We start from the raw sequence: 24622 nt of genomic DNA, 5'->3' as shown, positions 1-24622 counted from the left end.
GGGGGTAACTATGGAGACGATCGTCATGGTGGCAGAGGAGGCTATGATCGGGGCAGCTACCAAGGCCCAGGTGGGGACCATGGAGGCTTCTGAGGGGGCCGGGGTGGTGGGCACAGAGGTGGCTTTGGCCCTGGCAAGATGGACTCCAGGGGTGAGCACAGACAGGATCGCAGGGAGAGGCCGTATTAGTGTGGCTCCTGAGGTTCTGCAACAGCTTTTCTTCTTGTACCCAGTGTTACCCTCATTATTTTGTAACCTTCCAACTTCTGATCACTCATGGGTTTTTTGTGTCGGACTATGTAATTGTAATCATACCTCTGGTTCTCATTAAAAACCATCGTTTTAGTTAAAAAAAAAAGAAAAAGAGGAGCATGGGATATATAGATATATATATCGATATAGATAAATATAGATATAGATATAGATATAGATAGATATAGATATAGATAGATACATATATATAGATATATATAGAGAGAGAGATAGATAGATCCAGCAATGGTGGGTGTGGATTTGGTGATGTATATTATTATTTTCTCCATTTAGTACCACCAACAGTAACCAATTTGATTGCTGCTTCCACTCTTTAGGGACCGAGGTAAATGAAATGTAGACCATTTCAGGTTTATGAATCTACCTTGCTTCTTTGTCTATACCAGTGCTTAGAATTGGAAAAAATTGGTAAAAAGTAGTTTTCATCCAGTATGTTTAGCTATGAACTTGTCCCCTTTACCACATTCTTTTTTTTTAATTTTTTAAATGTTTATTCATTTTTTGAAAGACAGAGACAGAGCGTTAGTTGGGGAGGGCCGGGGGGGGGGTGGGGGGGACACAGAATCCTAAGCAAGCTCCAGCTATCAGCACAGAGCCTGACAGGAGCTGGAACCCAGAGATCGCGAGATCATGACCTGAGCTGAAGTCGGATTCTCAATGGACTGAGCCACCCAGGCACCCTTGCCCCTGCCCCCGGCCCTACCACATTCTTGAAAAAATTAATCGACCTGTGAAGGTGGTACTGGAAGTTTTCTATTTATTTAATGAGCTCTGTCTTCAGGGCTATCTCATGGAACAAGGCTTCGAATGTTTTCTTCCTTCGTTTTAGGTATTTACCAACCCCCTGAGAGTGGCTGAGGGAGGTCACTGCGTCATCAGCACAGAGAACATTCTGGTTTCTGATGTGGATACCCAACTGGACAACATCTACCTCTCCCTACAGAGACTGCCTCAGCATGGAAGGGTGGAGTTGGATGGATTTCCTCTAAATCCAGGAGGCACATTTTCTTGGGGAGAACTCCATGCCTTAAAAGTTAGGTTAGAACATTTCCTGGATTTTTTTTTTCTTTACATGCTTTGGCCTTCATCTGGATCAGTTGTGAGGCAGAGGAAGAGGAAGAAGTTTTCTAATTTTTTGTGGGGGGTGGGGTACCAGCATGCCAGTGAATACTTTCAAGGGTCAGTTGAAAACGAGAAATGACAAATTTTAATTTCCCTCCAGACATTTTCTTTCCATCTGGCTTGCTGTACTGGTGGGAATGACTTTATGGATATTTGAGACACAGAAATTAGTTACCATGAATATTAAATTTGCTGCATCTGTACATATCACAAGAGGTGATAGCCAAACTGGATGAGTATAGACTGAAATAATCTACATGGCCAAACTACATAGTTGAACTTGGCTTTAAGGAGTGTCAGTTTCATAAGACCGGAAACTCTGGGATAGAATTCTGTTGATCAGTATCTTCAGTGTAAATTTTTATTTCATTGCAGTCAAATATGTGGGATACACCAGGGAGGCAGGGCATGGAGTGGTCCTTGGGTCTCTTGACAGTTAGGGATAGAGCAGCTCGTGTCTTTCTTTCTTTCTTTCTTTCTTTCTTTCTTTCTTTCTTTCTTTCTTTCTTTCTTTCTTTTCTTTCTTGTTTTGAATTTATTTATTTTTTATTTAAATCCAAGTTAGTTAACATACAATGTAATAATGGTTTCAGGAGTAGAATTTAGTGATTCATCACTTACATATAACACCCAGTGTTCATCCCAACAGGTGCCCTCCTTAATGTTTATCACCCATGTAGCCCATCCCCCCACCCAACACCCTGCCAACAACCCTCAGTTTGTTCTCTGTATTTAAGAGTCTCTTATGGTTTGTCTCTCTGTCTGTTCTTATCTGATTTTTGCTTCCCTTCCCCTATGTTTGTCTGTTTTGTTTCTTAAATTCCACATGTTAGTGAAATCGTGTGATATTTGTCTTTCTCTGACTGACTTATTTCACTTAGCATGATACACTCTAGTTCCATCCACATAGTTGCAATTGGCAAGATTTCATTCTTTTTGATTGCCAAGTAATATTCCATTGTACACGTCTTTATCCATTCATCACTCAGTGGATATTTGGGCTCTTTCCATACTTTGGCTATTGTCAATAGCGCTGCTGTAAACATTGGGGTGCATGTGCCCCTTTGAACCAGCATTTTTGTGTCCTTTGGATAAATTAGAGTGGTTCATTCCTTATGGTCCTACAGCAGTTCCTTGCCCCTTGAGGTCTTTCATTTTTTCTACCTAATGTAGTTTTGTAAGAAACTTTCCTACAAAGTTTGGTAAAAATGCCTTCTTTGTAAAATAATGCAAGACACTGAAAAGCAAGGGTCAGGTAGACAGACATACGAGTTGACTTATCACTTATAAGTTCAAGTTGTAAATGGGAATTTTGACCTTTTAGAGGGTATTAGGCATCAAATGCATAATTTCACACTTGGAAGTTGCTAGGAACTAGGATTTGTGCAAAGGAAGATCAACTTTTATCCAAAGTTTAGTTTAGTTAAATTGTTTATTCACAGCCTCCAATATCCTGACCTCTTTCCACTACTCACTCTTATCCTCATTGAAATTCCCCTTTTTTAGACATCTCAGTTCTTAGCTAAATGTTAGAACAGGACCTCTGTTTAGGTAATTCTTACTAGGGAATGCGTGATAGATAGGAAAAAAAGTACTAATATTTGCAGCACATGTAATTCAAGGGCTCTTCTATAGACTTGGCAATTATGTTTTTTTCCTATTTAATCTTCACAGCAATAAAGCCTGATAAGGTAGATGGCTGTATTCTCATATTATAGTTGAAGAAACTAAGGCAGAAAGAGGTTGAGGTCACTCAGCTAGTATATGGAGGAGTCTGATTTTGAAAGAAGTTTTGTTTGACTCCACAGCCATGCGTTTGGATGTGCGCTCCTAGATCTACCTGGCCCTGGGTTTCAGCATGATAAGATAGGATTAGTACATTTTCACGTATCTATTTTTGTTGAAATTATCAGGGAGCGTAGGAGACAGGGTGTGGAAGGGATACCGAGGGCAGGAGGTGGACCTTCTTCACCATTAGAATAGAATCCCCAACCTGAGTCCCTAGCCAGTGTATGGGTGAGACTAGTCCTGAGTTAAATATCTTTTAGTCCTGGGATTTTTTTTCATATGTAAATGTTATAAATGTTCGATTTACTATTTTTATGCAACTTTTAATTTCATTTCCTAAGACTTGTTTCCTATCTTGAACAAATCATTGGAAAGCTAAAAATTTGGCTCAATTCGATAGCTGTTTAGAATTTGTGGTAAGTAATAAGTAAGTAATAGATACTTGTGGTAAGTGTCACTACAATGGCTGCAGAGTAAATGGAAAGTCTTGAATTAGACGATTCTGTTACAAAACTTGACTGAAAATTAAAGAAAAGTAGGGCCACGTCTAGACCCCTAAAAATATTTTTAAGTCTGGAGAGATTCGAAAATCTTTATAGGTTAAATGGAAGAGAGCTATTAAGTAGAAAAGGGTAAATGGCAGGAGACAGGCAATAAGTAATTCATAGATCAGAGTTTTAGAGAAGAGCTGAACAGATCAAAAGCACAGGCAGAAAGAATAGGGGAGGAAAGGGATCATCAGAATCCACACAGTGTCCTGCCTTTACCTGTCTACTGCTGTCTCAGTAATGCCCATGGCTCCAGCCTTGTTTCAGGTAAGTAAGCAGAACTACACCAGACGGTTCCCATTGCCATGGTGGCAACTTGGAGGGCTGCATTTTGATTTGGGGGCAAATGATGAATGCATATACCACATATATGCAACTTTTGCATTCAGGGACCCTTGAGTAGTTGAGTATGTGACTTCATGATTATGCTATGTTTTTTGTTATTTATTGACTATGTGGCAAAAGCCATGGACGAGCTCTTGTGTCAGGCATCTCCTACTGTCACGGTGGCCTTGAGGGGCTAGTGGCAAATATCATCCCCACAGATATCGACATGATGGATCTGAGATACTACAGGATAATATATTCTTGGAGGTCACAGACGGCACGAATTCAGCAGACTTTGTTCTACGTGTTGAGGTAGGTAGCAAGTTTCCTCCCTGGTTCATATGGGAATAAAACATCCAGTTTGGAAGCCTCTGAAGAGTTCCTGATAGAACTTGAAACATGTGGACTCCAAAGCAAGGGGATACCAGCCAATGTCTGAAGGTAATAGGCAAGAGACAGCAAAGTTATATTGGTGAGATGGGCATACTGCTTTCTCTTTCCAATCCGTTTAAAGATTGAACTGTCCTGACCTCAAATCCAGATACTTAATTTAAAAACCAATTCATTCTGTGTATAAATTGATTCTAACATTTTTGAGCTTTAACACTCAGAAATATTTATATAGCACCTATCCAGGTTAGGCTAGTGTCACTGGCCTTTTCCTTCTCGAATGGAAGAAATCATGTCTTCCTGTGTGTGGTGCCTCTTTGTGAATTCCTGTGCTATGTACTCCTTTTTCAGATCTGTTTGAAATAATTATTTTTCCCCTTTTGACAAATTATGAAAAATCTGCGTATAAAGGTTAATGGGAACCCCTGAATTTCTCTGTTGATGGACTACTTAAGTCCACAGCAAAACCCATAGGATTTATAGGAATTTATAGTTAGTGACAAAGGAAGGTCTAGAGAAAGAATTATGTTCTTCATTACTTTTATCTACCAAATTCTATTTCTGTTTGAATTTTGTCAGATCTTTGTGATATGAAATTATTATTAGTGGTAACAATGTGTTTGTCAGCTATTTTTACAGTTAGTAATTAAGAGTGATTACATCCATCCAGCATTTTAAAGAAGTAGACAGGGAATTATCTCCATTTTATAGGCAAGGAAACTTAGGTTCAAGAAGTTTCCGTGACTTGCCCCAAATCATTCATGTGACTGTGTAAATAGTCTGTTTTATTGCTATGTTTTGGACAAAAGCCCATGGCTTGTGGAAGCCAATCAGAAGTACAGGTCATTTTTGGACAATTATGGGTGATTATTTTCTGTCCAGGAAGAATGTTTTAAATTCTGTTGCCTTTGGGCTTTATTATCCATTTGAAAGCCGGGGCTATTTTGTATTTTGTCAGGTGGTCATCATGGATATATTGGTGACATTCATCAGATTTGAAGAACAATAATAAGAAAGGTCTTTAATGAATCCACTCAGAGAACTTGAACAAAGATATTGTTTCCTGATAAGCTTCGGCTCAGGTCATGATCTCACGGCTCATGAGTTTGAGCCCCGCATCCGGCTCTGGGCTGACAGCTCGGAGCCTAGAGCCTGCTTTGGATTCTGTGTCTCCCTCTCTCTCTGCCCCTCTCCCACTCACGCTCTGTCTGTCTCTCTCTCAAAAATAAATAAATATTAAAAAAAACCCAAGTACCTTCTACATGCTAGTTCCTATGCTAGATGCTTGGGGTATGATGATGAACATGTCAAAGAATGCCTCTGGACTGTTAGAGTTTATAGGCAGGAGATGAAGGCAGACATTAATGATTATCACTGAAATAATTAATTAGTTAAAAACTGGATGTATGCTACAAATAAATGGGATGCTGAAAGAGAGTAAATGGTGGAAGTCTCTCAGTGAATCTGAGTTATTCAAGAAGTTTTCCCTGAAGAATCCACATGCACCCTGGAGGACAGGGTAGCCAAGCAAAGCACTGGGGCAGAGCCTACCCAGTCACGGGGCAGAGAGAGCATGCAGAGATGATGCAAAGACCAGCGATGGGAGCAAAGGCACCCTCGTGCATGAAACGGGGCCTAAGGCATCCTAGGAGCAGTGCTAGGAAGCCACTGAAGGTCCCTATAAGGGGACCTGATGAAAACCACATTTTAATTAATTTATTTATTATTTATTTTGAGAGAAAGAGAGAGCACGAGCAGGAGAGAAGAGAGAGGGAGAGAGAGAGAATCCGAGGCAGGCTCTGCACTGTCAGCGCAGAGCCCGACGCGGGGCTCGAACCCACAAACCATGAGATCATGATCTGAGCCAAAACCAAGGGTTGGACGCTTAATGGACCGGGCCACCCGGGAGCCCTGAAAGCCACATTTTAAAAGGAGAGAGATTTATAATCTGAAGAGAAACCAGAGTGATGAAAGCCACGTTTAAAAAAGATCACCCTGGTGGAAAGAAGAGGAGGAGGAAATGTGGCTTTGACAAGTATCGACAGGCTGGACTTGATAACTAAATGTGCACTGCACACACCAAGTTGTGACCGTGAACTTTGAGGCAGGGTGTCCTTCGTTCTGATTTAAAAGGCTTGCCTTTTCGAGTGTCTGCATCATCCTGTTAGATTCAGAGAGCCAGAGTGATCCCACATTGTTCTTCTTTCCTTTCGACTTGGAGGTTGTTGTTCACCATGATGAGAGAAAAACGTTTTGTCTAGTTGAATCCTGGGATTGATTTAATGGTTATGGAGTTTCAGAGTTAACTCAAAATGTTCGAAATGCAGCTGCTGCTTGTTGTAAGTTTAGGGAAACTTCCTGGGTGGCAGGGAGTTGTTGGTGGAGGAAAGCTTTGTAATCGCCACATAATTTGAAATATAAATAACTTTGATGTGGTAAGTGTAAATGCATCAGACCACAAGGACCAAATTTCCTCTAGAATATGTGTGAATTTCACAAAAGAGGATAGGGACTTTAGTGAAGACTGCTGTGTATTACATTTATATTTTGTCTGTCTGGAGACAAATGAGAGCTTTGAGTCCCAAACCATAACCATACTCTTCCATTCCTACCTAAAATGTCTCCCATGTTGGCCATTTCTTGCAAGATGGTTCATATGGGGGAAAGACACAGGCTGCTTGGCCAAATTCCATGGCTATTGTTTCATGTGTCTGAAAGATCGAAAATGCCTGTCATTCCGACTATGAGCTATGGTTTGCCGGCTGGGCAATTTGTCATTGCCTTCTTTTTCTTGAAAACGTGCGTTGTTTCCCCTTAGGTATTCCCTGTAAATGATGAGCCACCACTCCTCAAGGCTGACCTCATCCCCATGATGCATTGCTCAGAGGGCGAAGAGGTGGTCATCACCTCTGAACACATTTCTGCTACTGATGTGGACGGTGATGACTCGAGACTGATGTTTGTGATCGCCCGAGCACCTCAGCACGGGCTGGTGAGGAAAGCTGGAGTCGCAGTGGATCAGTTCTCTCAGGGAGATGTCATCTCGGGGGCTGTGACATACAAACACACGGGTGAGTGACCGCACGGTGACCAGTGTGACTGGGGGGATGCAACAACTGAATGGAGTCTTAATGCCACTCCTTGCCAGGGGCTCTGATAGCCTTATAGTCTCCATGCTTGCTCTCATTAAAAAAGAAGCAGCAGCGGAAGCAGGTGCGCCTGGGTGGCTCAGTCGGTTGAGCGTCCGACTTCGGCTCAGGTCGTGATCTCACAGTTTGTGAGTTCAAGCCCCGTGTTGGGCTCTGGGCTGGGAGCCTGGAGCCTGCTTCGGATTCTGGGTCTCCCTCCCTCTGCCCCTTCCCTGCTCATGCTCTGTCTCTCAAAAATGAATAAACGTTAAAAAAAGAAATTTAAAAAGAAGCAGCAGTAAGAGCAGCTCGTATCCCATTTTTTTTTTTAAAAGTAGAGTCACCATATTGAGAAGGATTTCTGATCTCAGTTATACGATCAATTTCAAGGAGTGGAGGAGGAGCCTGTATTATTGCTGCTTTGTTCTTGATGCTTCCAACAGACCTTCAATTCACCCTGGGGTTGTCCGCATTCCCTCTTTGGTCCATCTGTAGAAGATTTTCTTTGACCATCACATCTTGGGGACCCATAAATCATAACAGAAATGCCTGAAGGAAGCTCCCTAAGAAAATTATATTATTAATTTTAAAAGTTTACTCGATCACCAGCTAGCTCCTAAGAAGTAACTTGTCTGCCTTTTGAGTTCCTGAAAAGCCAAGGTGATATCTTACGCTTTGTGTGACACCCACAGCACTACAGAGTGATGGACCCAAATTAGTGATGCAGTAAACGCTTGTTTATTAGCTTCGTGCTTTCATTTCCGGCATCACGTTATATTGTTACCCAGGTAGCATTTGTTCCTCATGTACAATGTTCAAATGGAGAAACTATGAATTCAGGGTCTGTTATCTGCAAGGCATGGTGCTAGGCATTTTGGGCTACAAAGGAGTATAATCCAGACTCAGCTGTGAAGGACTTTTAATTTAAATAGATAGACAGACCCACTCACGTGCAAAGATGATAGTGTCACATATCGGTACCTCATTAGTCGTTGCCCCCAGCATGTCTTCTGATCTCTGGGTTGAGGGCACCTCCTCAGTAATAATACTGCATATTTCCTCTGGTTGCCTTTTATCGCACTCTGCTACAATTTCATGTGTACTCATCCATACGCCACTGTCATCTGTGGATTCCATGGGGAAGCATGATGGGTAGATAAGGCCAGGTGAGTGGTAGAGGGAATAAGGGGTATCAGGATTCAGATCATTTTCTTATTTGAAAGAACATGGGGAATACAAGCAACGCGTGGGAGTGGGAACTTGGGGTGGGGGGATTGAGATAGGTAAGGATTTATTTGGAAGTGGGGGAATATTGTGAAATAATATTTTTAAAAAAAATTTAATGTTTTATTTATTCTGGGGACAGAGAGAGAGAGAGAGAGAGAGAGACAAAGCGTGAGCAGGGCAGAGGCAGAGAGAGAGGGAGACAGAATCTGAAGCAGGCTCCAGGCTCTGAGTTGCCAGCACAGAGTCTGATGAGGGGCTCGAGCTCCTGAACCGTGAGATCATGACATGAGCCAAAATCAGATGCTTAGCCATCCAGGAGCCCCCAGACATCTTTTTAAAAAATGGTATCTCTTTATCTTCTTCTTTTTTTAATGTTCACTTAACTTTGAGAAAGCAAGAGAGAGAGAGAGAGAGAGAGAGAGAGAGAGAGAGAGAGAGAGAACAAGCAGGGGAAAGGCAGAGAGAGAGGGAGACACAGAATCCAAAGCAAACTCCAGGCTCTGAGCTGTCAGCACGGAGCCCGACATAGGGCTCAAACCCACAAACCATGAGATCATGACCTGAACCAGAGTCAGGTGCTTAACAGACTGAGCTACCTGGGCACTCCTCTCCTTATCTTCTTAAGTGTGTTTAGTCTTGGGAAGGGTTTCACTGGTCATGTCCTTGTCCTGGGGAACATAGTCCACATGTTCAATGTCTCTCAAGAGTCCACAGGTAGGTGCTTCATTTTGATTTCCCCAATAGATCTCATATAGATGGGCAGAAAAGGGGCCAAAGCCCAACGTCTATTGAGTTTCACATAATTTTAACATTTATGGCAGGCTCATGCATACATAATTCGGGGTGCTATGAATCTGTCTTTTCTGCCAGTGCCTTGCTCTAAGTGCTGAACAACAGTTTACGTATTTATAAATCTCTTCTGCTATGATGGCCACGTAAGGGACTGTGAACTAATTTTTTTCATGAGACCTACTAGGACACTAGGCAAATTACTAAAGATAGATGTTTTTTGTTGTTGTATTGGGGTTATGTTATTAAATTGGGAGAAATACTGCCAATTCAAAAGATGGTTGATTATTTGAATGATGTTTCTTTGTAATGTTCACCCAATTATTCAATTGGTAGTAATTTAGCACTGCGTGGGAAAGACTACAGGACCTGAAATTTCTGTGTTCTGTGCTTGCCTCTATATGTTGATTATAAAGGCCACCTGAAGATAATCTTGTCACCAATATTATTTGCTCTCCATGAGTATGAAAATAATACTACATGCTCATTTCAAAAAACTTGGAAAGTATGGAAAAGCATAATGAGTTTTGAAAAATCTCCTATTTACCTCTCAGAGATGATCACTGTTAACATTTCAGTACTTTGTTTTCTTTTTTCTAATCATAATTTTTAACATAGTTGCAATCATGTGTGTGTAGTTTTATTGACTACATTTTTCATTGAGATTATCAGCCAGCATGTTTATTAAAATATTTATTAAATGTTATAAAGTTATTGTAAATGTAAGTTTTAGTAATTGAATAATATCTTATGATGTAAAATTGCATGATTAATTTACTATTCTCCCAACATTAAACATGAAGTCTTTAAAACAATTTTTTTAGGGCTGCCTGGGTGGTGCAGTCAGTTAAGCATCCGGCTCTTGATCTGTGCTCAGGTCATGGTTTGTGAGTTCAAGCCCTGCATGGCGTTCTGCACTGGTGGTAGAGAGCCTTCTTGGGATTCTGTCTCTCCTTCTCTCTGCCCCTCCCTCACTTGTGCATATTTCTCTCTTTCTCAAAATGAATAAATGGACTTAAAATGTTTTTTTGAATAATGCCACAGTTAACAGTTCGAAGTATAAATCCTGTCCTTAGACTGTACTCCATTCAAAGTAGAGACTTGGCCATCCATGTTGTAGCCTTTTTTGTGACTAGATGCTCAGCCTGCTTTTTCAGCTTTTCTGTAAATGTACCTAAGCTTCCACTATATCGAAATTACAGTTATGGAAGGTACCATGTTTCCTTTTTTTTTTTTTTTTTTTTTAAAGCTCTCTACTCTTCCTAGAACGATTTTTCCCCTTCTCTTCCTGCAGGTTCTCATTCCCCCATCTCAATTCTTTGCCTCATCTGCCTGGTAAAGTAATTATCATTTAATGCGTGGTATAAAGCCAGCAGAGCCATCTGGAAAAACTTCCCTGACTTTCCTTGCCGTGTGTGCCTTGCCCCCGTGCTACTGTCAGCCAATACTTTCATCTTCTTCTCTCTCAGCCCCCCATACGTATTCAGGCTGAGATACGTGAATTTTCCATTTAACTGGACTTAATAGTGGCGATTTCATATGGCTCCTTTTAATACATATACACATCAATGATCCACTACATTTCTTTCTCTACCATTAGATTGTGTCAGTGCCTGACCCATAAAAGGTCTTTTGACATTTGACATTCTTTTGAACCGCCTGACATTTTCCAAATGTCTGCCTGATTCTCTGCTGGAGCACCCAGCCTACTAATTATCAGATACGAGGCACTAAATATATATTTATCAAGTGAATGAAGAATAGATAAGCTTTATGCCCATTTATGTTTGTGTAAATATGAATATATGAGAGGCATCTTAATTTTTGCTGCTTCTAAAGTTAAAGCTGATTATTTAATTCTAATTCTCTCAACTTCAACTCCGTTTTTTCTGCTAAGCCTAGCTGTCTCATCCTTTAACCATTTGGTGGCTCAATAATTTCATCTCTTGATTTTCCTTTCATTCTTTTAAGCAGGTAGAATAATGCCAAGCACAGTATTGTGTAAATTTGACCAATGTGTCTTGTGAAAATAGACGATGTCCCTGGTCTTTTGTGTGCCAGTCTCATCAAAACTTCCAACGTTTGCGTCCCTCATGGCACTTTCAGTGTGGAGCATGAGAATTACCAAAAGCACTTCTGCAGAACTTTCCTGTCCCCTGGATAGTGAGTGCTTCTGTCTTTGTGCTGCTGGTTAGTAACCCAAGAGCAGATTGGCTGGTTTACTGATAAACTATCAAATCCTGACGTTTCTTTCCTTCTTTCTCCCACTGCTTACGTTGGGGGCCATTTTGTTTACCTCTCAATTTTTATTAATTTTTTATTGAGAGAGAGAGCATGCACACACGTGAGCAGGGGAGGGGCAGAAGGAGAGGGAAAGAGAGACTCTTAAGCAGGCTCCACGCCCAGTGCCCATGACCGTGAGATCATGACCTGAGCCAAAATCCAGAGTCAGATGCTTAATCAACGGAGACACCCAGGTGCCCCAAGTTGGGGCCATTTTAAATCCCATGAGCATAAGCCCTAAAGAGTAAAAGGGGAAACAAAAATAAATGCAACTTCTATGCCATGTCACGTTGCTATTTTGTTAGCACCTTGGCTATTATATAATGGGGAAAATACTAAAACGACAAAAATGTGGATTATCTTTCTATTTCGCCTTCCCAGCTTCTGTTTCTCATAACTGTGGTGTGGGTGATGTGTGTTCACTTAAGGTAGTTAATGTAAATGGGAAGACAATGCACTTGGAAGGACGGGGGTGCCTTCTACTCTCCCTGAGGTGGGTCCTATCGCTAAACACTTATGAGGAAGAATGAAACCTTCCCTAGTCAAGCTTTGTGCCTCTCCCATGTTCCTTTGTGAACGGTCAGACCCTTGTGAGCCCCTTTTTGCCCCTCCATATGGTGATAGAGGGCTGGCAGAGATTTCACTAGAGGCAACAGATGGGCAAGCATTTTTTCATTATTTTCACGACTATTTAATTTCCTAGTGATAAAATTGGGTTTTATATTGTAGCCACATAAGCTCCTTTCTTTGCCATTCTATGCTTGTGGAAGAGGTGTAGGTCGATTTCATCTTAGTATTCTGTGTTTTTTACAAAGTCAGGTTTCAGCGACGGTGTGTTTTCCAGGTGGTGAGATTGGCCTGGTGCCTTGTTATGATACCATTACATTGGTGGTTTCGGATGGAGAAGCTGGTCCTTATGTGAATGGCTGTTGCTACAATGGGCCTCATCCATCTGTTCCTCTTCATGAGTCCTTTCCAGTGTATGACCTCAACATCACAGTACACCCAGTGGACAACCAATCACCTTCAATTGCAATAGGTGACAATGTTTTCTTCTATTAAAGTTCTAACATCTCACCTAGTGTCATAACTGTGGTTTAGTGAAATAATATGCACTTGAATTATAGTTCAAATAAACTACAGAATTGCCTATGATAATTGCCTCAATGCAAATTTGTGGAAAACTCAAAGCGTATAAAAGATTGCAGGGCAAAGGAATTTATTTATTTCAAAATTTAGGTAATTCTGTGTGGAGAGAGAGTGCAAGTATGTTTGTGTGTGTGTGTGTGTGTGTGTGTGTGTTGGGATCAGGACAACATTGGAATCCTCAAATATTCTGGCTTTATTTCACATGGGGAAATATCATTTGTCTGCTGGAGAGAGAGTAATTTATTTTCTCCATAATAATTTCTATTAGAACAGAATGAAAATACCAGAGAGACCATTTATATACATTTAACCTTATTTGCTTTTTAGAAAGTCATCGCTTCATAGACATTATGTATATGTTCTGTTGCTTAGAAAAAAAATACGAGCATATGTATGGATGTTATTGTAATTTGCAAACTATCTCCCAAGCAATGTTCTGGAAAGGAAGCTTTATCCCTGCAGAATAATTAAGCACCAAGGCATGGAAAAAATGTTCGTTATGAGTAATTCATAATAGCTTGCAGGCAATTAACGCTCTGACAAACAGAGGTACCAACTGATCTTGAAGAGTACATAAACTACATTTAGTGGCTTATCATTAAAACAGTTTGGCAATTCTTATTTTCATTTGTCACTTCTATAGAGACACAAGGGAAATCAGAGTTCCTTGAGAATGACTAAAGGGCTGTACTAGAGCATTTAGCATTTCTGCTGTCTTTCCATTATTGTCTGGCTTGCTTGTACAAGAAAAAAATATAATTCCATAAGTCAAATTAAATTCCACCCATTACCCCCGAATATTTTCACTGTAAGGAGAAATTATGCCAGAGGAAATGAACATCTCCCATGGAAGCATATTTGCACATGGGAGGCTTCTCTGAATTGGAATTACAATCACTCCCTTTTGTCTTCACTATTCTGATTAGGGGATTTCACACTAAGTCATAATTGTGTTATTATTTGTATGCAGGTACCATGTTCGTTGTAGATGAGGGTTTCTCAGCAGCCATTACCATTAACCATTTGTCCGCCACTGACCCTGACACTGCAGCGGATGACTTGGAAGTTGTTTTGGTTTCTCTTCCCCAGTTTGGCTACCTTGAAAACACTCTTCCTTCTGCAGGTTTTGAAAAAAGCAATGTGGGCATAAGCATAGGTAAGTCATGGCTTCGTGGCTAGCAGTCACTTGCCTATGTTTATGTATCTGACTCGCCAAATCTGCTTAACGACTGCGTAAGGACTTCAAAATTGTTCAAAGCACTGTATACGTTCAAGGAATTATTATTATAGCTGATATTTTTGAAAATTATTCTTTTTATCTTAATTTTCTGTTTTGAATTTCCTTATGTATGGGAGTTTACTTCAAAGTAAGTGGAAATGTCACATAGGAAAACTATAAGAATAAGTACTGAAGAAGGAATGTTTTAAAATTTTTTTAATGTTTATTTATTTTTGAGACAGAGAGAGACAGAGCATGAATGGGGGAGGGGCAGAGAGAGAGAGAGAGAGAGACACAGAATCCAAAACAGGCTCCAGGCTCTGAGCCATCAGCCCAGAGCACGACACGGGGCTCGAACTCACGGACCGCGAGATCGTGACCTGAGCTGAAGTCGGACGCTCAACCGACTGAGCCACCCAGGCGCCCCAGAAGGAATGTTTTAAAAGACCTTCATAGCAACCAAGAATACTGTGATATCATAAATCTGGTGGAGCTCACAGGTCTCATTCTCCTAACCTTTTAGCACTTTTAAAAGACAATGGCAGAAAAGATCAGGACACGTATCATGGGTGTAACAGAGAGAGAGAGTGAGCCTGAGATGTTGAAGGTGAGGACTTTAATTTTGAAAACGGAATGTATCTCAGATATTTAAATAGCTCTTGTATTTCAGACAATAACAACTAAAACAAAAACATTAATAGAGTGACTGAATGGATAGAAAAAAACAAGACCCAACTACATGCCGCTTGCAAGAGGCTAAGTTCAGCTTCAAGGACACATATAGGCTCAAAATGAAGGGATGAACAAAGATATCCCATGCAAATGGAAACCAAAAGACAGCAGGGGTACTTACAACAGAGAAAATAGACTTTAAATCCAAACTGTAGCAAGAGACAAAGAAGGTCACTGTAAAATGATAATAGGGTAAATTCATCAGGAGAATATAACAATTATAAATTTATATGCATACAACGTTGGAGCACCTAAATATATTGAGCAAATACTAACAGATCTGAAGGAAGTAATGATAACAATACAATAATAATACTTGGGTACTGAAGTCCCCCACTTTCAACAATGGATAGATCGCCTGGATGAAAAATCAACAAGGACACAGTGGACTTAAACTGTACATTAGAGCAAATGAACCCAATAGACATACACGGTATATTCTATCACCCGATGTATCACAAAACAACTCTTAGACAATTTTGAAAGACTGAAGTCATACCAAGTATCTTTTCTGACCACAATGGTATGAAATTAAAATCAGTAACAGGAGGAAAACTAGAAAATTCACAAATATGTGTAAATTACGACACTCCCGAACAACCAATGGTTCAAGGATAAAATTTTTAAAAAATCCTGGGGTGTCTGTGTGGCTCAGTCAGTTACACATCTGACTCCTGATTGCAACCCAGCTTGTGATCTTACGGTTTTGTGAGCTCAAGCCCCATGACGGGCTCTGAGCACTGATTGAACCTGCTTGGGATTTTTTTTTCTCTCTCTCCCTCCCTCTCTCTCTGCCCCTCCCCCACTTGTGCTCATTCTGTCTGTCTCAAATGAATACATAAATAAGCTTCAGAAAAAGTAAAAGTAAAAAATCCTACGATTTCTCATCATAAGGAAAATTTTTTCCCTTTCTTTTCTCTTTTTTTGAAGGATTTTATTTTTAAGTAATCTCTACACCCCAAGTGGGGCTCGAACTTACAACCCCAAGATCAAGAGTCTCATAATGTACCAATGGAGCCAGCCAGGTGCCCCTTTTTCTTTCTTTCTTTCTGTTAAAACTGTATCTATATGAAGAGATGAATGTTAGCTGAACCTATTGAGGTAATCATTTCACAATATATATAAATCAAACCATCGTGCTCTACACCTTAAATTTATACAGTGATGTATGTCAATTATTTTTCAATACAACTGGAAGCAAAAGAAATTTAAAAAATCTTGAAACAAACGACAATGGAAACACAACATACCAGAATATATGAGATGCAGCGAAAGCAGTGCAAAGAAGAAAATTTATAGTGATAGGGCCTACATTAAAACATTATCTCAAATAAACAACATAACTTTATAACTCATGGAACTAGAAAAACAAGAACAAAAGAAGCCCAATTAGCAAGGGGCGCCTGGGTGGCTCAGTCGGTTGAGCGTCCGACTTCAGCTCAGGTCACGATCTCGCGGTCCGTGAGTTCGAGCCCCGCATCAGGCTCTGGGCTCATGGCCCAGAGCCTGGAGCCTGCTTCCGATTCTGTGTCTCCCTCTCTCTCTGCCCCTCCCCCGTTCATGCTCTGTCTCTCTGTCTCAAAAATAAATAAATGTTAAAAAAATTAAAAAAAAAAAAGAAGCCCAATTAGCAAAAAGAAGGAGATAGCAAAGAAGGAGATAGAAGGAGATAGTAGAAATAAATGAAATCGAGACCAGAAAAACAATAGAAACAATACATTAATGAAACTAGGATATGGTCTTTTAAAAAGATAAACAAAATTGGCAAATCTTTACCTAGACTTGCCCTGAAAAAGAGAGGACTCAAAATTTGAAATGAAAGAAGAGATATTACAACTGATACCACAGTTATACAAAGGATCAGAAGAGGCTACTAGGAACAACCATACATCAACAAATTAGACAATCTGAGAGAAATGGATAAATTCCTAGAAACATACAACTTACCAAATCTCAGTCATGATGAACTAGAAACCCTGAATAGACCTATAATAAGTAAGGAGATTTAATCAGTAATCCAAAACCTCCTGAGAAAGAAAAGACCAGGACCAGATGTTTTTGCAGGTTCTATCGAACTTTTAAAGGAGAATTAACACTATTTCTTCCCACACTCTTGCAAAACATTGAATATGAGAAAAACTCCCCAACTCATTTTATAAGACCAGCATTACCCTGATACCAAAGCCAGGTAAGGATACTGTAAGAAAACCATAGACCAATCCCTGAAGAATGTAGATGCAAAAATTCATCAGAAAATATTGACAAACTGAATTCAGTGGTACATTAAAAGGATCATACACCTTACATTAAATGGTACATTAAAAGGATCAAGTGGGAATTCTACCTGGGATGCAAGGATGGTCAGCATATGTAAATCAATAAATGTGATACACCAAATTGATAGACTAAAAGTCTATGATCATCTCTATAGATACAGAAAAAGCATTTGACAAAATTCAACAATATTTATGATAAAAACTATCAACAAATTCGGTATAGAAGGTATATACCCCAATGTAATAAAGGTCATATATGGCAAATTCACAAGTGGCAGCATACTCTAAATGGTTAAAAGCTTTGCTTCCAAGATGAGGACAAAAACAAGTATGCCCACTCTTATCATTCTTAGTCAACATAGTGCTGAAAGTCCTAGCCAGGATAATGAGACAAGAAAAGGAAATAAAAGGTATCCAAGTAAGAAAGAAGAAGTAAAATTGTCTCCTTTTGCAGATTATATGATATCACATGTAGAAATTTCTCAAGATTTTACTAAGGGGTGCCTGGGTGGCTCAGTGGATTTCAGCTTATGTCATGATCTCACAGTTAATCGTTTCAAGCCCTATGACAGGCTCTGCATTGACACTGTGGAGCCTGCTTGGGATTCTCTCTCTCTGTCTCTCCTTCTGCCTCTCCCCTACTCTTGCATGGGGGCTCTCTGTCTGTCTGTCTCTTTCAAAAATGAATAATTAAACTTGAAAAAAATTAAAAAAAAGATTTCACCAAAAAACTATTAGAACAAGTCAACAAAATAAGTCAAGTTTTAGGATACAAAAACAACATTAAAAAATCGGTTGTATTTCTATATACTAATGATGAACTATTGAAAAAGCAAATAATTTCATTCACAATAGAATTGAAAACAATGAAATACTTAAGAATAAAATCAAACAAGGAAGTGAAAAATTTATATACCAAAAACTATAAGACATAGAATTGATGTCTTGATGGAAGAAATTGAAAAAGACATAAGCAAATGGAAAGATATATTCATGTATCAAAAGTGTTAATGTTGTTAAAATGTCGGTACTACCCGAAGCCATCTATAACTTTGAAGGCAATCACTATCAAAATTTAAATGGCATTTTTCACAGAGACAGAACAAACAATCCTAAAATTTCTATGGGAGCACAAAAGACCTTGAATTCCGAAAGCAATCTTGAGAAAGAATAAAGCTGGATGCATTATGTTCTCTAATTTAAAAGTATATTGCAAAGCTATAATAATCAAAATGCTATGGTGTTAAAACAGTATGGCATAAAAATAGGCATAAAAATCAGTAGAACAGAATGAAAGAGCTCAGAAGTAAGTCCATGCAGGGGTGCCTGGGTGGCTTAGTTGGTTAGGCATCCAACCTTGGCTCAAGTCATGATCTCATGGTTCATGGGTTTGAGCCCTGTGTTGGGCTCTGTGCTGACAGTTCAGAGCCTGGAGCCTGCTTTGGATTCTGTATCTCCCTCTCTCTCTTCCCCTCCCCTGCTTGTATTCTCTCTCTCTCTCAAAAATGAATAAACATAAAAAAATTTTTTTGAAGAAGTAAGTCCATGCATATGTGGTCATTTAATTTATGACAAAGGAGCCAAGAATATACACTGAGAAAAGGACAATAAATGGTGTTGGGAAAACTGGACAGCCTCATGCAAAAGAATGAAAATGAACCACTGTCTTATGCCATGAAACAAACAAACAACAACAAAAAACAAAAAACTCAAAATAGATTAAATACTTGGATGTAAAACCTTAAATCATAAAGCTCCTAGAAGGAAACATAGGTGGTGAACTCTTGACATTGATCTTGGCAGTGGTTTTTTGGATTTGACACCAAAAGCAAAGGCAACAAATGCAAAAATCAAGAAAGTAAGACTACATCAAACTAAAAAGCTTCTGCAGAAGAAGCAGTCAACAAAATGGAAAGACAACCTGCAGGATGGAAGGAAATATTTATAAACCATATATCTGATAAGGGATCAATATCTAAAATGTGTAAAGGACTCACTGATATAACTCAGCAGCAAAGAAGCCCAAACAATCTGATTTAAAAATGGACAGAAGGCTTGAATAGATAGTTCTCCAAAGAAGACATACAGATGGCCAATAGGTACATGAAAAGTGCTCGACATCACCCATCACTAGGGAAATTCCAGTCTAAACCACAATGAGATATCACTTGCCCCTTGTTAGAATAGCTCTTATCAAAAAGATAAGAGATAACAAATGCTGGTGAGGATGTGGAGAAAAGGTAACCCTTTGGGCATTGTTGGTGGGAATGTAAGTTGGTATAGCTACTGTGGAGATTATTCACAAAATTAAAAATAGAAGTGTCATATGATCCAGCAATTCTGCTTCTAGGTATATATTCAAATGAATGAAAACAGGATATCAAAGAGATGTCTATATTCTGATGTTCATTGTGCCATTATTGACAATAGCCCAACACATGGTAACAACCTACATGTCCGTTGATGGATGAATGGATAAAGCAAATGTGATACAAATACATGATAGAATATTATTCAACCACAACAAGAAGGAAATCTTGCCATTTGCTATATATATATATATATATATATATATATATATATATATATGGACTTTGAGAGCATTATGTTAAGCGAAATACATTAGAGAAAGACAAATACCATATGATCTCACTTATATGTGGAATCTGAAACAGTTGTACTCCTAGAAACAGAGTAGAATAGAGGTTACTAGGGGCTGGAGGGTGGGACAAGTGGAGAGATGTTGGTTGAAGGGTGCAAACTTTCAGTTATAAAATGAATAATTTCCAGGGATCTAAGGTATAGCATGGTGACTCTAGTTAATACTGTATCGTACGCTTGAAAGTTGATTTGAGAGTAAAGCGTAATGTTCTCACTGTAACAACAAAATGGTAATCACATGAAGTGAATGATGTGTTAACAAACATTATTGTGGTAACATTTTACAACGTATGTGTGTACCAAATCATCACATGGGAAAACTTAAACTTATGGCGTTGTAGGTCAATTATATCTCAACTGGGGTAAAAAGATTTATTGCCCTAAAGGTATGCATTTGGCCTGTGACTTAATGCTCAACATAGAACATTTTTCTCTTTTGTTTTAAGGCAGTGTCAAAATACCAAAAGCGCAAGTCAGGTCATTCCAATCAATCCAACTTGTTGCTTGATATGTACGTCAAGTAGGCAGAAGATTCACTGAGTCTTTTTTTTTTTTGCTTTTATATGAGAGAAATAGTCTCTTTTTTTTGGACTATCCTCTTCTTGTTTTTTGAATTAATTTATTTTTGAAAGAGAGAGAGAGTGTGAGTGAGCAAGGGGCAGAGAGGGAGAGAGAGAGAGAGAGAATCCCACGAGGAACAGAGACAGGAAAAGAGAGAGAATCCTGAAGTGGGGCTTGAGCTCACTCGATGCGGGGCTCGAGTGTACCTGATGCGGGGCTCAAGCTCACCCAAAGCGGGGCTCAAGCTCATGAACCATGAGACCATGACCCAAGCTAAAGTCAGAGGCTTAATCAACTGAGCCACCCAGCACTCCGAGATAGTCTTTTTCTTATCCAAGCATAATAAGAACTGTTTATAGGAGCAGTGGTTTTAATCAAGGGAAGGTCTCTCTTAACATTCATTCTAACCATATAAAGGATAGTCATGAAGTCCCTACACATCCTGGTTAGCAGTTATCATCTTTCTGTTCTCCATGCAGATTTTAATCCTTCCTTATGATTTATGGATATCTGTTTTTTGTTGATGGCTGACAGATATTACAGCAGCCCCCGATAGCTGATTCTTGGGTCAACTGCAATGATCTCTTATTTGCTTTTCTTTGAAATAAGCTATTGTGTTAAGGATTAAGGATCAGTAGCTTGGGAAAAAAAAAAAGTTTTTCTAATTTACCTGCTCCGTGTTGGTATGCTCTAGCTTCATTCCAGTGGAAAGACATGAAGGCTTTACACATTAACTATGTGCAATCCAGACATCTGAGGATGGAACCGACGGCTGACCAGTTCATGGTGTATGTCACAGATGGGAAGCGACGCTCCTTGGAGATACCGTTTCACGTTATAATCAACCCCACAAATGATGAAGCTCCTGACTTTGTAGTGCAGAATATTACTGTAAGAAAGATACCAGAATTTTCCATTTCTTTTTTTTTTTTATCATTTTCTGATTTTGTTTTCACCTAGCTCATTTACATTGGTCCAAGTGTCCTTAATACATTAAGTTGACTAGAAATGGGGAAAACACTAACTAGATTATATAATGCAATTACTTGAAAAAATGGGTCTAATAATAATGATGGTGATGATAGTAATAATTGCTAACATACAGAATTGCATCAATGTGAGTACAGTTACATATATATATATTATATAATATAATATATTATATATATATCTATATATTAGATGGAGTTCTTAGTGGGTTGTAGGTACTATTTCAAGTCCTTTACATGTGTTCATATTGAATACTCACAATAGGCTTTTAGGGTGATGCTATTGTTATTGCTATTGAGTAACTGAAAAAATGAGGCATAAAGAGGTTAGCTTAGTGGCCCAAGATCCCAGGGCTTGGAAATAAGTGGCATAAGGAGTGGTACATGGGAAATTTGCACCCAGGCAGTTTGGTTTCCATAGCATGTCCTCTTAACTAATACTGTAATGACAAGGACTCTTAATTCACATATATTAAGGCATCTTTTTATATACCTATTTATAAAGGTATATGAAATGAAAAAACTGTAATTTGAATCATGCTTTTTATGTAGTTTAAAAAATATTTTTATGTGAAAATGTTTGTTAGTTTTATTTAAAAATTCAGATATATAGTTAAAGTGGCCATGATATCACTCTACAGATAACATCTCTTGTCTTTAAAAACATGATAATAAAAATATATAGTTATACAAGTTAGAATATTGAGAAATATACACAATGAAATATGACAGTCTGTCTCTTCAACAGCCCCTACCCAAAGCCACTCCCCATTGACTGCATTTTTAGTAATCCTTCAAAAATAATTTGTGCACATGCCAGTGATGTGTGTGTATGTGTGTATGTATATATATATATATATATATATATATATATATATATATATAATATATGTGCAATTTTTCTATATGTTTTACTTATAAATCAGGGATCGTATTATACCTACAAATCTCTACTTTTAAAAAAACCTACCTATGTATATTGGGAAACTTTTCATATTAGCATATAATATTTTAAAACAATTCTATTGTTTATATATGATTATTTAATTCAGACATACGTATAGCAAATCTTGATTAAATGGATGAGCACAGGCTTTGAAATAAGATGAACTTGGGTGTTGCTGTTTACTAGTTGTGGGGTTCTGGACAAGTTATTTTTTCTTTATGCTTCTCTTTCTTTATCTGCAAAATGTGCATCAAATCCTTAAGGGGTAGCCATGATGATCAAGGTGGCCAGGCACATACTAGACCCTTAGTAAACAGGTGCCATTTGTATTATTGTTATTATGTTTGTCATCTTTTTTTCAGACATTTCCCAAAGCAAATATGATCTATTTTGAAACCATTATCTAGCCTTATTTGTCACTAAAAATTATCAAATTCTGAATACAAAAGTCTTTATTTGATATGCATTTTCTTTTTTTTTTTACATTTATTTATTTTTGAGAGAGAGAGACAGAGCACAAGTGGGGGAGGGGCAGAGAGAGAGGGAGACACAGAATCCGTAGCAGACTCCAGGCTCTGAGCTGTAAGCACAGAGCCTGACGCGGGGCTCGAAATCACAAACCATGAGATCATGACCTGAACCAAAGTTGGATGCTTAACCAGTGGAGCCACCCAGGTGCCCCATGGATATGAATTTTCTACTGATTGTTCACAGTATATGAGAGTCACCTCACAATGAGATTTGAGAGCCAGCTCCTGCCCTTCCTCTTCTATTGGCCCATGGGTTTCTCTGGAGAGAAATTACTTCGGTAATTATGAGAGAGAGGAAAAACTGTATAAATGATTCCTTCTGTACTTAACTCTATTGTTTTGTATCTATCTAGGGTTGGAGTTTCTGAAATAATTAAGCCATTGGGAAATTGTCCCTTGCTCTTCTCCAAAAGTAATTATGCTTCTTACCTGTGTACTCCTTAGAGAAGCTGTTGAAGAGTAACAAATACAGACCTCCATTGTTATTGGCAAAGCTGGCTTTAAGCTTCAAGTGATTTTTTTTAATGTTTTTTTTTTAATGTTTATTTATTTTTGAGAGACAGAGAGAGACAGAGCGTGAGAGGCGGAGGGGCAGAAAGAGAGGGAGTCACAGAATCCGAAGCAGGCTTCAGTCTCTGAGCTGTCAGCACAGAGCCCGACACAGGGCTCGAACTCACGGGCTGCAAGATCATGACCTGAGCTGAAGTTAGATGCTTAACTGACTGAGCCACCGAGGCACCCACAAGTGATTTTTTAAAATAGTCATATTTATTTTGCTTTCTTGTGGAAAAGTTATTTCTCTTGTAGACAGTCAAACTTGATCAAGTCGATGCAACTTGCAAAAAAAAAATGGGGTTTTAGTTTAAGATATGATAATCCATTTCAAAACTGCTCTGCTAGTAAGCTTCTGCATTTTGTGTATATTGATCTAAACCTTTTATTTACAATCTCAGTCAATGAAGTGTACAAAAAAGAATCCCAAATGTTTTCAATGGAATTTTTCAGTCATGTCGTAAAGTAATTTATCATTTTATAAATGAGAAAGGTTGCCATATAGTGAGTCCAAGAGTCTTAAGCTTTATGAAGAAGGGTAATTAGAACATATTTTAGGTTGCTTTATTAAAATTCTTGGAGAAAAACACGAGTTATCATCAAAGATAATTTCATAATTGTATCATTGCACATTAAATTATGATGCCATCTTAGTCCTTAATAAGTAAGACCAGGGGTGCCTGGGTGGCTCAGTCAGTTGAGTGTCCAACTCTTGATTTGGGCTCATGGCATAATCCCAGGGTCATGGGATCGAGCCCCACGTTGAGCTCCACACTGAGCTCCACACTGAGCATGGAGCCTGCTTTAGATTCTGTCTCTTTCTCTCTCCCTCTCTCTCTCTAAAATAATCAAATCAAATCAAATCAAAAATAAAATAAAATAATGTAAGGCCAGATACAAGAAAATCAGCATCATTTTAGCCCAAGTATCAGAATGGCAAGTGATTCTTCTTCATCCAAGTGCCGTGGAGACTTGTGGCAGGAAGGCTCTCTCAGTAAGAGAGGCTGAAGAGAAAGGACATTTTCACAAATCTAAACCATATGTATCCTTCATGGCTAACATGCCCACCCGGCCATGAAGACATTGCTGGTCTCCTCCACCCTTTTACACTTCTTGTTTAACCATATTTAGT

At 38.9% G+C, this 24622-nt stretch overlaps 1 protein-coding gene across 8 annotated transcripts in view; it reads left to right on the top strand.

Annotated features, from left to right (window-relative positions):
- FREM1 (FRAS1 related extracellular matrix 1) overlaps positions 1 to 24622 on the top strand; it is a 166185-nt gene that overhangs the window by 69766 nt on the left and 71797 nt on the right. For all 8 annotated transcript variants that reach the window (XM_043566605.1, XM_043566603.1, XM_043566602.1 and 5 more), the window contains exons 14-19: positions 1103 to 1311; positions 4277 to 4370; positions 7267 to 7519; positions 12720 to 12914; positions 13995 to 14180; positions 21168 to 21364. In XM_043566605.1, the coding sequence (XP_043422540.1) occupies positions 1103 to 1311; positions 4277 to 4370; positions 7267 to 7519; positions 12720 to 12914; positions 13995 to 14180; positions 21168 to 21364 (1134 nt within the window). The remainder of the gene's footprint in view (positions 1 to 1102; positions 1312 to 4276; positions 4371 to 7266; positions 7520 to 12719; positions 12915 to 13994; positions 14181 to 21167; positions 21365 to 24622) is intronic.

This window comes from Prionailurus bengalensis, chromosome D4 (assembly GCF_016509475.1).
Source record: "Prionailurus bengalensis isolate Pbe53 chromosome D4, Fcat_Pben_1.1_paternal_pri, whole genome shotgun sequence".
In the NCBI taxonomy this organism is placed as follows: Eukaryota; Metazoa; Chordata; class Mammalia; order Carnivora; family Felidae; genus Prionailurus; species Prionailurus bengalensis.
The sequence above is the reverse complement of the archived record's forward strand: the minus strand, read 5'-3'. Positions and strand labels throughout refer to the sequence as shown.